At 33.3% G+C, this 14,382-nt stretch overlaps 2 protein-coding genes across 2 annotated transcripts; one reads left to right on the forward strand and one right to left on the reverse strand.

The window, feature by feature from the left end:
• The first annotated feature begins 205 nt into the window (after positions 1-205).
• On the forward strand, positions 206-4,473 carry LOC136806567 (ribonucleoside-diphosphate reductase large subunit-like). Its single transcript, XM_067063158.1, has 9 exons — positions 206-553; positions 798-974; positions 1,079-1,363; positions 1,797-1,862; positions 2,127-2,372; positions 2,777-3,027; positions 3,160-3,391; positions 3,541-3,729; positions 3,944-4,473. The coding sequence occupies exons 1-9, from the start codon at positions 269-271 to the stop codon at positions 4,100-4,102; spliced, it is 1,890 nt and encodes a 629-aa protein (XP_066919259.1). The 5' UTR covers positions 206-268; the 3' UTR covers positions 4,103-4,473.
• A 1,648-nt stretch (positions 4,474-6,121) lies between these two features.
• Positions 6,122-11,982, reverse strand: LOC136806577 (lysosomal phospholipase A and acyltransferase-like). The gene is made up of 5 exons (XM_067063169.1): positions 11,828-11,982; positions 11,398-11,557; positions 10,610-10,821; positions 7,376-7,561; positions 6,122-6,911 (listed from the first exon to the last, which is right to left on the reverse strand). Exons 1-5 carry the CDS (start codon positions 11,916-11,918, stop codon positions 6,343-6,345), a joined length of 1,218 nt encoding a protein of 405 aa, XP_066919270.1. The 5' UTR covers positions 11,919-11,982; the 3' UTR covers positions 6,122-6,342.
• Between the last annotated feature and the right edge of the window lie 2,400 nt (positions 11,983-14,382).

A 14,382-nucleotide genomic window follows, 5' to 3' on the forward strand; every position in this document is an offset into this window, starting at 1 on the left:
GGCAAAAATTGATATTCGCCATAATTTATACTAAAGGGCATCATCTTATGCATCTACCATTTGCTTACACAGTAGTTTTAAACAAGACAAAAAACAACTTTCTCCCTCTTATGCCAAACAGGCATGAGAAGAATGCCTCCTTTTATATCATAACATACACTTTATTAGATTTGCGTTATGAATTGAGTCTGTTTGAATTTCTTTTTAGACCCTCGAAAGATCGTACCTTTTAAGGATCAATGGAAAGCCTGCAGAGCGTCCACAGCATATGTTAATGAGAGTATCAGTTGGTATTCACGGTAAAGATATTGAGGCTGCTATTGAAACGTACAATCTGATGTCTGAAAAATGGTTCACACACGCCTCTCCTACTCTTTTCAATTCTGGTACCCCAAGACCTCAGATGTCAAGTTGTTTTTTGTTAGCAATGAGAGATGATAGCATTGAAGGCATCTTTGACACTCTAAAACAGTGTGCTGTAATTTCAAAGTGGGCTGGTGGTATTGGTCTTCACACACATTGTATAAGAGCTTCTGGAAGCTACATAGCTGGGGTAAGCTTCAATGATATATTTGAGTGATTATTAAAGTAAAATCTTTCCTAGTAGATTTCTTTGCAAAAATAGAAATAAGTTGCAAAAAACAGATGTTGAAACAAGGTTCAAAATCCAAAGTCTAAAAGAAATTCCAAGTGTTTTGACCGTCTGTTATATTATCTTATATTTGTTTATATTGTAAAGGTATTTTAAAGTCATTTTATTCTTTTAAAAATATGAACAAAATTTTTGTTTGATTTAGACAAATGGACACTCAAATGGTTTGGTTCCAATGTTGCGTGTTTACAACAATGCTGCTCGTTATGTTGATCAAGGTGGAAACAAGAGACCTGGATCTATCGCTGTTTATTTGGAGCCATGGCATGCTGATATTCTGGAATTCTTAGATTTGAAGAAAAACACTGGAAAAGAGGAACAGGTAACCTACAGTTTATTCACAGGATCCTGTGAAAGTTGAACCACTTAACAAAAGTGAGATTCTTTGGATCAAAATTCTATAATACTTTGTATTTTGCTTTTTAGAGAGCCCGTGATTTGTTCTTTGCACTCTGGATGTGTGACTTATTCATGAAAAGAGTTGAGACTAAAGGAACTTGGTCCTTGATGTGTCCACATGAATGTCCAGGTCTCTCAGACTCCTATGGTGAAGAATTTGAAAAGTTATATGAAGGTTATGAAAAAGAAGGTAAATTCAGAAGGCAAATTCCAGCTCAAAAACTTTGGTATGCAATCTTGGAGTCTCAAGTCGAAACTGGCACACCTTACATATTATACAAAGATTCTTGTAATAAGAAAAGTAACCAAAAGGTATGTAGTTTTGACTCTTTCATAATTATCATTTGCAAAGTAGTTCAAATTTTGTTTACCAAATGTTATTCTTTACTTAGATTTCTGCTAACTTGTATTCAAAGTTATTTCAGCTTTGATTAAACTTAAAGAGATACACACTCTTTTTTATAAGAATACTTGTTTTTGGCTGAGGGTGAGCTATTCTTATTTTTCAATTGATCTAAACAATACGCCTATTGTTTTAACTCTGAAATCTCAACCTGATATTCTTATAAAAATTTAAAAAAGTGTGTATAAACTGTTGTAACATTCTTAGAAAATAAAGTATATCTTATATAAAGTATATATAATTTACCTTGGCTAGCTATTAAAAATTTGAAAGCTCAATAAACAATTGACTGATTTTTTATTACCCAACATGCCCAGTCAAACTTATATTTTTCTATTCTAGAACCTTGGTGTCATTAAATGTAGTAATCTTTGCACTGAGATTGTTGAATACACCGCTCCTGATGAGGTAATCCTAATTTCCTTAAACTGTTATCAAACGATAATGAACCAAACTAAGGAAAATTCTACTGCTCGTGGCAATGAACTCAAAAATACAAACTTAAATTTCCGGACTAAAGACAAATGCAAAAAAGGTTTTAAAATGACGTTTGGTGAGGACTGAGAGTTTTTTTTTATCTGGTTATCCCTTTGAGCTGTGTCCATAAACATTTTTTTGTAACCTCTGGTGAGACCAAGACCCATAATTCAATCAATATCTGTTATCCTTTAGATTGCTGTTTGCAATTTGGCATCTATTGCTGTCAACAAATTTGTCACTGAAAATAGAGAAGAAGTTCAAATGCCAAATGGAGAAATTAAAATAAAGAAGAGTGGAACTTTTGACTTCAACAAATTGAAAGAAGTTGCCAAAACCGTCACTAAAAATCTGAACAAAGTTATTGACAGGAATTTCTACCCTTGTGAAGAAGCTCGCAACTCCAACATGAGACACAGACCCATTGGTATTGGAATCCAGGTAATGTTTTATTTGTATCATAATTAGCCGCTTTAGATTCAACTGGCAAATGATGACTTTGTGCCCTGAATTGGAAATCTGTGCCTTCTAAACAAACTTGAATGAGGATTTTTACTGTTCTTTATCTTATCTGTTACATTAAGATACTTGTATCAGTTGTAAAGGGGAACAAAAATCATAAATTGACATTCTGGCTGATTACGACATCTTGTGTCTATAACTACATGGTGTTTTCTTGAAATGTCAAACATTTTTGGCTCGTCTTCAAATCCAAGTTCAGGTGTTTAGTCGAGGCTTCCTTTAATGCTGCATTCTTTAGTAATCTGATGCCTATTTTAGAAAATCAACTGATAGTCTTGGTTCCTATAAAAATGAAAAATTTAAAGCTTATAATTTTTCCTTAGGGTCTTGCTGATGCGTTCATTCTCATGAGATATCCTTTCGAATCAGAAGAAGCCGCAGATCTGAACAGAAAAGTCTTTGAAACAATATATTACGGTGCATTGGAATCCTCATGTGAATTGGCTGAGCGTGACGGCACTTATAAAACTTATCCTGGTTGTCCAGTTAGCCAAGGAATTTTGCAATACGACATGTGGAATGTTACCCCTTCCAATATGTGGGATTGGGCAGCACTCAAAGAAAAGATTGCTAAGTAAGTCTTTTTCAAAGTTCCACTTCCAGTAGACCTATTCATTTAACCATTTACAATGTTTTCAAAATTTTCCATCCTTAATCCGTGAAAGTTTGTAGACGAATTCTTATTCTCATGTCTTTTACTTTTTAGACACGGCATCAGAAACAGTCTTCTGTTAGCTCCAATGCCTACAGCATCAACAGCTCAAATTCTTGGCAATAACGAATCGTTTGAACCATTCACCAGTAACATCTATTCAAGACGTGTTTTATCTGGCGAATTTCAAGTGGTCAATAAACATTTGGTTAAAGATCTTACTGAATTAGATTTGTGGAATGATGATATGAAAAACACCTTGGTAGCTCATAACGGATCTGTACAGGTAAAAATAGTTTTAGCAAATAATGCTCATTGATATCCAAAATTTCGTTTTCAACGAAAAGACTTTTAGAAAAATACTCCGCTTATAACTTCAAACCACATCAGACGAGCATTAAGAAAATTTGTTAATTTGTTTAATCTTTCATTTAGAATATTGACGAAATTCCGAGCGAGATCAAAGCATTGTACAAGACAGCCTGGGAAATGAAGATGAAGACAATGATCAACATGGCTGCTGATCGAGCTGCTTTCATTGACCAATCTCAGTCATTCAATATCTTTGTTGGAGTACCAAACTTTGCTAAATTGACCGCCATTCACTTTTACGGATGGAAAAAGGTAATTTTAACATTAAATTTTCTTTGCAATCACACATAGCTCTTGCACTAAGTGAGGTATTTTAAATTGGTATTAATTATGATGATTCTTTGTTTGTCTTTTTATTTGCTTGCTACACTATTTCGTCAAAAATTTATGCGTAATTGCGGGTCTACTGCTTTGGTGTTTTTTACTTTGTGTAGTCAAAACTATTGTATTTACCTTTATTTTCCAGGGATTGAAGACTGGTATGTACTACTTGCGAACGAAGCCAGCTGCAAACGCTATTCAATTCACTGTTGACCAAACCAAACTGAAAAATCGCGAAAAGAACGAAGCTGACATTATGTGCTCTATCGATAACAAAGAAGCCTGCATTTCTTGCTCAGGTTAACAAGTGAGACTTTAGATATTGTTTAAGTGTGGTATCTATTGAATCTGCGCCGTAGATGTGAATACTGTGTGTGCAGTTACCCTCCGGGAAGGGAAATTTCAAAGGACTCAATAAAAAGATGTGTATATATTTCTAAAATTTGTATAAAAATAATCTACTTATATTTAGTATTCGGTTACGTTTAACTTTTATTTACTTAGCATAACATGTAAAGAAATAACAAAAGACAAAAAATTTTAAATTTGCAAGATATTTTGTTTTGCAAATTCATTTTCTAGATAATTTTGATCATTTTTATTAATGAACTTGTAAAACTATATAAACCTTCATAGAAAAACTACAAAAATATAATACAGATCAAAAATGTTTAACTTGCTTGCCTAATGCTTTTCCAACGTTTCTAGATTAGATTGTATGAACTGGTCTCACGTATCTTGTTCGTCATAATTCCAAGTAGGGTAAACATGCTTAAACGTTCCGTAGTTCTCTCGTAGATTCTTATCGATCCTTAGCTTAAAGAAAGCTGCAATAAATTGTTCAAATTTTTACTAGCAAAATAAAGTCATTTCTCAAATCAAATGGATAAGTTTTTTGAAATGCTGCAATAGACCTTGGGCTTGCTTAGTGTTCTACTTTATGATTAAGAAAATGTCACGAATACTATGTATTCTACGCCTGTAATTTTTTAGCTTCATTAAGCTCTATTGTCATCAAACGATACTGTTTTCCCCGTTCAACCTGCCTTATATGCGTGATTTTAATTTCTGAAGGATGTTTGACGTTAGCATTTTTTTAGATTTTCATGATCAATCGTAGGATGACTGAACTTTCTCCTAAAACATTCTTGGTACACTTCCAGGATATTTTCGATGTTTTTTTAGCACACCGGGAAAAATTACTTTCTAAAGCGTAGACAATATGTTACTTTTTCACCTACAATCATGGTAAGACTATGTTGACATTTTTGAAAGTAAATTAACGATTTACAGAATTAAAAATTCGGATGACTATTTTATTCGAATGGCATTTTCAGGCTCGCAACTTTATCTAATGGCATATTTCGATTTGGTAAGGCTAGTGGGACTTTCCCATGCTTTTGGATCCTAAGTCTCATGCTAAAACTCTACTTTCTAACCCTTAAAAACTACTTGACTTTTTTGAAAATTTGGAGCGTATACCTTTTTTGCCATACATCCTGCCAATGATTGTACCCAAAGTCTTTGTCTTTTTTCACTGTAAAGTGACAAATTCGACGAAAAGGAGCCTACCAACGCTATTTTTGTACACCAGTGGATTTTAGATTTTTTAAATCCCTGTATCCCATATCCTACTTGGGCAAAGACAAATCATTTATCATGATGTCTACTACTTTAGGCGTACAAACTTTCTCGAATTTTCGCTTTTGCGAAAGTAAATGGAAAATTCTTGACAGGGCTATTCGTGAACGTTTATGTTCGCGAAAAATTTTTGGCATATGATTATCCTTTGAAAGCTCTTTTTAAAGTCCGTCTTTAGCGGATTTAAGGAATATTTTTCACTTTTAAGGCAATTTTTATTCGAAAATTCTCATTTTTATCCAACGATTTGCGAAAGTTTATGCTCGCGAAAAACATTTATTCCTCAAATATTCGCAAAATTAAATGTTGCAAATTTCGCGATTGTTCGAACTCGCGAAAGTTTCTGCCCGCAAAAGTTTGTACGCCTAAAGTACCACCTAGGTCAGAAGAGCTAGGATTCATATATATCTTTGGGAATCTCCACCAAATCAATGATGTAGAAAGGGAAAAGTTTTGTAGTATATTGAGGATGAATTCCGTATCTTTCCAATCCGGGTGCCGGTGGTCCAAATGGGGTGCTATTTCAGCTTTACATTGTAGTGTCTTGACACCAAAAAAGTTGAATTTGTATCCATCCTTTGTTTTGATTAATTTGTGGCACATAAAGCCAGGGGTATGGTAGTAACATAGCTCCATGATCTGGCATGATACTCGAGACATAAAATTAATTAAAAAATTTAAATGACCAGGGTCTCTTAAAACTATTCACATTGTTATGATTTTTTTATCGAACAGACGCTAAAAATTTACATAAACCCTTCAAAAATAACAATTGTTTGTTTGGCCTATTTATATTTAATACACTTGGATGCAAATCATCAGAATGGGATTGATTCAAACCCTTTTTAATGGTAAAATGTTTATGTTGTTTGTCGGGACATTGTCTTTTGAATGCAAAATTATTCAGATGACCATGGATTCGATTGTTGAAAAGAGTTCTTCATTTTCAAGAATATCTAGATGACCTACATCCGGTAACTCATGAATGGTCACATTCTCTTTCTGCAAGTCTGCAAACATTTCACATAAAACTAAAGATTCCAAATTGACCGAACCATCTCCATGCCCATATTCAAACCCGATCGGATGATCGGGAAATCCGGATTTGTCAAAAATTAACCGGTTAACAGTAGAGTTAAGTTTGTTACCATAGAAACATGATATTGGAACACCAGGTGACATTTTCATAAGTTCAGTATTATTGACTATTTGCTCCATCATTAGCGTTCCTTCGTGAAAGCCAACTTGGTCTAGATATCCACTAATATTTGATATGATGAATGTTTTGTTACTGATTTGTGCAAACACGTAATCGTCACTCCAGGCAAACCGACTTGGCAATAAAACTAAATTACTTGTAAAAGATCTTTGACCAGCGCGTACGTCTAAAGGTTCGATCACTCGTTCTAATTTCTTATCCACGAAGCCGGATGCATAGACGAGCGTCTCCAAAATACTACCACCGAACGGGGCTGGAAACAAAAGGAAATTATTAAGAATTTATGTTAGTAAGCACAGACTTTCTACCCTCAAGAGCCGAAGTTAAGTGCCAGCTTTTTTATAATAAAGCTCTTTTATCATATATTTAATTATCATAGCTTCACAGCTACGGTAGCAAAGACACCTCTTTCCCAGCAACATTCAACTATTGAGCAATTTTTTAGTTATTACTGATAGAACAAAGGAGCTACCGCTGTTTACGGTCTCAGTATCTTATCTTAAGCGACTGTTGATAGCTTAAAAGTTTATTTCAAATTCTCATAGATTCAATGATCTTTCCATTTGTGAAAAGAATTCAGTGTGTTTATTTCTAATGGGAATCCAGTTCCAAAACACTCATTCTTGCATATTTCCTGTGGCTGAGAAAAAGAACAAATATAAATTTTCGAAGATACCTATGTTTGTTTTAGGTACATTTAAAGAAATGGCTAATTACCTGCTAAAGCAATCCACTGTTTGATGAATTTCTTTTTCCATGATTTCGATACTTTATTGAGGAAATATAACGTCATCAATCCACCATAGCTGTGAGTGATTAGGGTTACCGCTTCGTTGTTGTTAAGAACGTATGTTTCTTCGATCAAATCTTTCAGCTCATTGAAATAATTGTGTGGTGTCGTATCTGGTGTAAAGAATTTATTTATTTGAAAACAAAATAGTGGTTTCCCTTGACAAATCTTTTGATAAATCTCATAAAAATAAGTGAAGAAAAGTTTTCGAAAAATTACTTCCCAAAACGAGTTAAAGAGCTTTGTGAATAATTTTTCTCCTCACGATAAATTCAAAGTTCTAGGGACAAAATGATTAGATTATCTCCACCGTTACTACTAGAAATAAAAAAAGTTTTCTTACAACGAAACACAAAACAGCCAGATTCTACCTCAAATCGTTACTTAGAATAAGTGAAAGTTTTCTTAAAACAAGACACGAAATGACCAGATTCTACCTCAAACCGTTACTTAGAATAAGTGAAAGTTTTCTTAAAACAAGACACAAAATGACCAGATTCTACCTCAAATCGTTACTTAGAATAAGTGAAAGTTTTCTTAAAACAAGACACGAAATGACCAGATTCTACCTCAAATCGTTACTTAGAATAAGTGAAAGTTTTCTTAAAACGAGACACGAAATGACCAGATTCTACCTCAAACCGTTACTTAGAATAAGTGAAAGTTTTCTTAAAAGAAGACACAAAATGACCAGATTCTACCTCAAATCGTTACTTAGAATAAGTGAAAGTTTTCTTAAAACAAGACACGAAATGACCAGATTCTACTCAAATCGCTACTTAGAATAAGTGAAAGTTTTCTTAAAAGAAGACACGAAATGACCAGATTCTACCTCAAACCGTTACTTAGAATAAGTGAAAGTTTTCTTAAAACAAGACACGAAATGACCAGATTCTACCTCAAATCGTTACTTAGAATAATTGAAAGTTTTCTTAAAACAAGACACGAAATGACCAGATTCTACCTCAAATCGTTACTTAGAATAAGTGAAAGTTTTCTTACAACAAGACACCAAATGACCAGATTCTACCTCAAATCGTTACTTAGAATAAGTGAAAATAAGTGAAAGTTTTCTTAAAACAAGACACAAAATGACCAGATTCTACCTCAAATCGTTACTTAGAATAAGTGAAAGTTTTCTTTCAACAAGACACCAAATGACCAGATTCTACCTCAAATCGTTACTTAGAATAAGTGAAAGTTTTCTTAAAAGACGACACGAAATGACCAGATTCTACCTCAAACCGTTACTTAGAATAAGTGAAAGTTTTCTTAAAACAAGACACGAAATGACCAGATTCTACCTCAAACCGTTACTTAGAATAAGTGAAAGTTTTCTTAAAACAAGACACGAAATGACAAGATTCTACCTCAAATCGTTACTTAGAATAATTAAAAACTTTCTTAAAACAAGACACAAAATGACCAGATTCTACCTCAAACCGTTACTTAGAATAAGTGAAAGTTTTTTTTAAAACAAGACACGAATTGACCAGATTCTACCTCAAATCGTTACTTAGAATAATTAAAAACTTTCTTAAAACAAGCCACAAATTGACCAGATTCTACCTCAAATCGTTACTTAGAATAAGTGAAAGTTTTCTTAAAACAAGACACGAAATGACCAGATTCTACCTCAAATCGTTACTTAGAATAAGTGAAAGTTTTCTTAAAACAAGACACGAAATGACCAGATTCTACCTCAAATCGTTACTTAGAATAAGTGAAAGTTTTCTTACAACAAGACACCAAATGACCAGATTCTACCTCAAATCGTTACTTAGAATAAGTGAAAATAAGTGAAAGTTTTCTTAAAACAAGACACAAAATGACCAGATTCTACCTCAAATCGTTACTTAGAATAAGTGAAAGTTTTCTTTCAACAAGACACCAAATGACCAGATTCTACCTCAAATCGTTACTTAGAATAAGTGAAAGTTTTCTTAAAACAAGACACAAAATAACCAGATTCTACCTCAAACCGTTACTTAGAATAAGTGAAAGTTTTTTTAAAACAAGACACGAATTGACCAGATTCTACCTCAAATCGTTACTTAGAATAAGTGAAGTTTTCTTAAAACAAGACACAAAATAACCAGATTCTACCTGAAATCGTTACTTAGAATAAGTGAAAGTTTTCTTAAAACAAGACACGAAATGACCAGATTCTACCTCAAATCGTTACTTAGAATAAGTGAAAGTTCTCTTACAACAAGACAAGAAATGACCAGATTCTACCTCAAACCGTTACTTAGAATAAGTGAAAGTTTTCTTAAAACAAGACACGAAATGACCAGATTCTACCTCAAATCGTTACTTAGAATAAGTGAAAGTTTTCTTACAACAAGACACCAAATGACCAGATTCTACCTCAAATCGTTACTTAGAATAAGTGAAAATAAGTGAAAGTTTTCTTAAAACAAGACACAAAATGACTAGATTCTACCTCAAATCGTTACTTAGAATAAGTGAAAGTTTTCTTACAACAAGACACCAAATGACCAGATTCTACCTCAAATCGTTACTTAGAATAATTAAAAACTTTCTTAAAACAAGACACAAAATGACCAGATTCTACCTCAAATTCGTTACTTAGAGTAAGTGAAAGTTTTCTTACAACAAGACACCAAATGACCAGATTCGGCCTCAAATCGTTACTTAGAATAAGTGAAAGTTTTCTTAAAACAAGACACAAAATGACCAGATTCTACCTCAAATCGTTACTTAGAATAAGTGAAAGTTTTCTTAAAACAAGACACGAAATGACAAGATTCTACCTCAAATCGTTACTTAGAATAATTAAAAACTTTCTTAAAACAAGACACAAAATGACCATATTCTACCTCAAACCGTTACTTAGAATAAGTGAAAGTTTTCTTAAAACAAGACACGAATTGACCAGATTCTACCTCAAATCGTTACTTAGAATAATTAAAAACTTTCTTAAAACAAGCCACAAATTGACCAGATTCTACCTCAAAACGTTACTTAGAATAAGTGAAAGTTTTCTTAAAACAAGACACGAAATGACCAGATTCTACCTCAAAATGTTACTTTAAACAAGTAGAAATTTGATGATAAGAAATTCACGCTCCAAAGAAGTATAAATTTTCTAAAATAAGAAATAAGAAATCGAGAACAACAAATGAATTTCAAATCACCTGGAGAGTACCTAAAGTCATATGGGGCTGCTCTTATTTCTTTGTTTCGCTCGTAGCCCATGGTAACAAAATATTCGACCAGTGATTTCATGTAAGGAATCACACCAACACTATCGAGGTACTCAACGCTCTCTGTCCGCCCAAACTCAGGAACTTTAGTTTCGACTCCTTGAACATCGCTTGTCGTCATCTTCTCCAAATCCCATTCCAACCTTCAAATAAGAATGTAAAATTTCTTTTGGTGATAATTCAATATACCCTTGTACCACAGACCATGGTAGAACCCCCTTTCCCACTGTCAAAATAGCTCGAGAAATTATCCTATGAAATGTTTTCCACATCGCAACTCACTAAGCTCACTGTCATTCCCAATTGGAAGTTACTGTAAAATTTGAGAATCCTACTTGATATCTGAGCTGTAAACAAAAAATCATATCCAAGCGATTTCTAATCCCCATTGGTATTTAGTTATTCCGTGTTATCCTTGCTGGACAATAATTTCTCATCGGGTCACTGGGACAAGGGTTGTTTGAATATTTAAGGGTTGTCTACTATTTACTCGTCACCATTGCTAGTTTATCAGTTTTTTTGTATGTTTCTTGAATTCATAGCGTTAAAAAATATTTTTTTTGTTAAACTGATTTATAAAAGCCCACTGGGGGTTTGTGATGGTGTAGCAAAAAGAAGCTCATTTAACGATTCAAAATTTTACGAGTGTGTACAGATAAAATTGAACAAGTGAAATCTTTCTCTGGTTGGGTATTGTTTTGTTGAATATCTGATAATACCTGATATTATCAGCCCAGCATTTTGTGAAGCCAGGGAAGGGTGCCGTCAAATCAAACCATAGAGTATAGAAAGTGATTGTGGATGATAGACAATACCAGGCTGGTTTCCATTTCTTGCCTGTTAATTTTGCTTCCAGACGGTTTCCACCTGTTCCTGGGACTAAAATTAAAAAAATTAGTAAATCATTATCACGCAATTTAACCACTCTGGTATAAAGTTTGAATTCCAATGCTGGTAGTCTAGCATACTGATTTCCAACTATTTTTTTGGATGGTTATTCATGACGTTGTGTTTTCTACGGAAAGACCCCATTTTTTGTTGGCGAAAACTGGTTGTTTCCGTAAAAATACATTACGTCATGAATATCATGAATTGAAAAAAATTATCTACAAGATAAAAGAGAAGACATTTTACTCAAAGAAGACTTACTCAGTATAATGGGAGACTTTGCAATCGACACATCAACTACAATGACCAACACAATGAAGAATGTTGGAAATGAATTCGAAATCCATTGCATTTTTTATCAAAAAACACCATAATAATCCCTTAATTGTTTTCTTTTGCAACATCTAGAAAATAAACTGCAGGATAAACTATCGAAGATTGAAGTATGCAGAAAATGATTTAATTATCATAGTTTGGTTTTATGTTTCCTTTGTTTGAGTATAATTTACAACCATTGAGGTTGAAGCCCCGACGGGACTAGACGACAAGGCTAGAGAAGAGCCGTTTACCTTTCTCAAGCAAGAAAAAGTGAAGCCTTAAATTTGTCTCCCATTTTGAAATTTTGTTTGAAAAATACACGGGTCACGTGTTCTGGATGAGAAATAATGGCTTCATTTCCCAACCAGGAGTTTCAGATCTACTGTAGTCCCTTCGGGGCTTTGAAATCAATGTTTACAACAGCTTTTTTGTAAAGATCAGATCTTATGGAATCCTGTTTGAAGCAACAATTGCCCTGCCTCATTCTACAAGTTAATCACCCTGTGTTGGAAAATAAGAAAGAAAACCCAGTGAGTAGAAGACTACGTTTTATGCAAAATATGCAAAAATCTATTGTTTTGAAATATTGGCGGTAAATTGAGTTTCAAATGTCTAAAAGTTCGAGGATAGTCATGGCTTCACCCCCCCTGCGAGCGGGTTAAAAGGTCTCAGGGCAACTGGTACCTACAAATAGTCTTTGGCCAGGGGCCACCTACTGAGCTAGGGGGGACCTAATTTTTTACATAATGAACTGGGGGCTAAATCCTGATTGAGTACATTTTTTCAAAATTTGTGTGTTTGCAAAAACTTTCTTTAAAAAAGATGAATTTATTCAAATGAACTTTTAGGGGCCACCTAGAATATTTTTCCAATAGGGGCCACCTAAATTCTTAGGGGGGACCTAGGACCTGCTTATAAGCCATGCTAGCTATGAAGGAGGCATATATACATTGTTAATTGATGCAAAAGTGTAACGAACCAAAATTTTTCTGTAGTGAAAAGACTAGAAATCTTTAAATTTAAATCAAAATTGACGAATTTTATACACGAACTAATTTTGAGATTTGTATTTGAACACCCCTGCATCACAGACCTACTGGGACCAAACCCCCACTGGAAAATTTGACAAAAATTTCACCTGCCTGGTGGGAAAATACCCTGGAATTTTCAGCCCCACTGGGAAATTGACTTTGATTCCATCCCCATTCGAAATAACAGTAAATGTTGAAAAAAATGAACTCAAAAACCATCCCCATAGGATTTTTTAATCTTAGAACAATAGAATTTCTATCCCCATTGGGATTTCTATAGACATTTTTATCCCCACTGAGGAAAAAATTCCACCAGGGCTATGAGACAGGGGTGTATTTGAGGCTTACTATTAGGATTAATCAAATAGGTATTGTGCATTCTTTTAGGTCTATATTCAATTTTCAATAACAATATTTTATGGTATAAAATAAAACTCGAATCCAGTCCCTTAGTTCGTTGTTTTATGGTTCTGATAGCGCTCTCGATTGTAGTTAGTAAGATCAAAAGTGGTGCATGTGGTTCTGGATACGAGTTTGATATAAATTTATATTCGAAGCTTTTTAGCATACTTAGATATTCTAGAATAATTATATTACTGTCTAATATTTTATTTTATAAAAGGATGAGAAGAGGAAGATTTGGTTGAAGCCAAACCGTGTATAATGTTTGAAATATCAATTGGAAAACGAGTTCAAATATCTTATCGGTTGTCATTATAATAATTATATTATCTTAAATAAATTGGAAAACGAAATTGGAAAACGAAATTAGAAACTCAGCTTCACTAATATCACAGAGATCCCTCCTTAAACACAAATATTGTCGGTTCCCACTAGAGTGTGGAAAATTAAAAATATCGGCTTTTGCTTTTGGAAATCCTTCAGAAAAAATATAAGTCAAAAAGTAGAAAGAATTAAAAAAATATGCTAGAAAAAGTAGTGCTCAAATATAAAAAAAGCAGAATTCATAATATTAAAGTTCCTTGAAAATATCAATATGAAATCGAATTTAGAGTTTGAAAGATTTGCAAACAAACATATTTGACAGCTGAAATTTGTTTATAACAAAAATTGGATTACGTAAGTTTCTTTGATCTTTAGACTATGGGACTCTGTCCAATACAGTGCGAATCAGCTTATTAAAATATTAATCCTTATCTAATGATATACAGTAACATAAATTTTTTGTGCAATAATTTTATAGTTAATAAATAATTCTAATACGTTTAATTTAAAATGTTTATTGAAAGAAATTTAGAATCATATTTACAGTGAAGAAATTTTAATAATAATGCACTTTTCCAAAAAAAGATACGCACTGCGCTAGAAAAACCTAGAAAAATCCAGGAGAGTCAATTAGATTTTTTTTAATTCAGGGAGTCTCTGTAAAATTCGACAAAAAATCCAAAGTGTCTAGAAAATCCAGGATGGTCTTTAAAATATCGGAAGTCGGGGTTTAATCTTTTT

This window comes from Clytia hemisphaerica, unplaced genomic scaffold (genome assembly GCF_902728285.1).
Source record: "Clytia hemisphaerica strain Z4C2 unplaced genomic scaffold, Clytia hemisphaerica genome assembly, whole genome shotgun sequence".
Taxonomy (NCBI): Eukaryota; Metazoa; Cnidaria; class Hydrozoa; order Leptothecata; family Clytiidae; genus Clytia; species Clytia hemisphaerica.

What these genes read in the sequence shown, in the direction of transcription:
- LOC136806567 (XM_067063158.1), top strand. Translation starts at nt 269, where the DNA reads ATGTTAATGAGAGTATCAGTTGGTATTCACGGTAAAGATATTGAGGCT. An exon ending in AATACACCGCTCCTGATGAG is followed by an intron (nt 1,863 to 2,126) that starts GTAATCCTAATT and finishes GTTATCCTTTAG; the next exon opens with ATTGCTGTTTGCAATTTGGC. An exon ending in CTCATAACGGATCTGTACAG is followed by an intron (nt 3,392 to 3,540) that starts GTAAAAATAGTT and finishes TCTTTCATTTAG; the next exon opens with AATATTGACGAAATTCCGAG.
- LOC136806577 (XM_067063169.1), bottom strand. Translation starts at nt 11,918, where the DNA reads ATGCAATGGATTTCGAATTCATTTCCAACATTCTTCATTGTGTTGGTC. An exon ending in TGCTGGGCTGATAATATCAG is followed by an intron (nt 10,822 to 11,397) that starts GTATTATCAGAT and finishes TCTTATTTGAAG; the next exon opens with GTTGGAATGGGATTTGGAGA. An exon ending in ACAGTGGATTGCTTTAGCAG is followed by an intron (nt 6,912 to 7,375) that starts GTAATTAGCCAT and finishes TTTTGTTTCCAG; the next exon opens with CCCCGTTCGGTGGTAGTATT.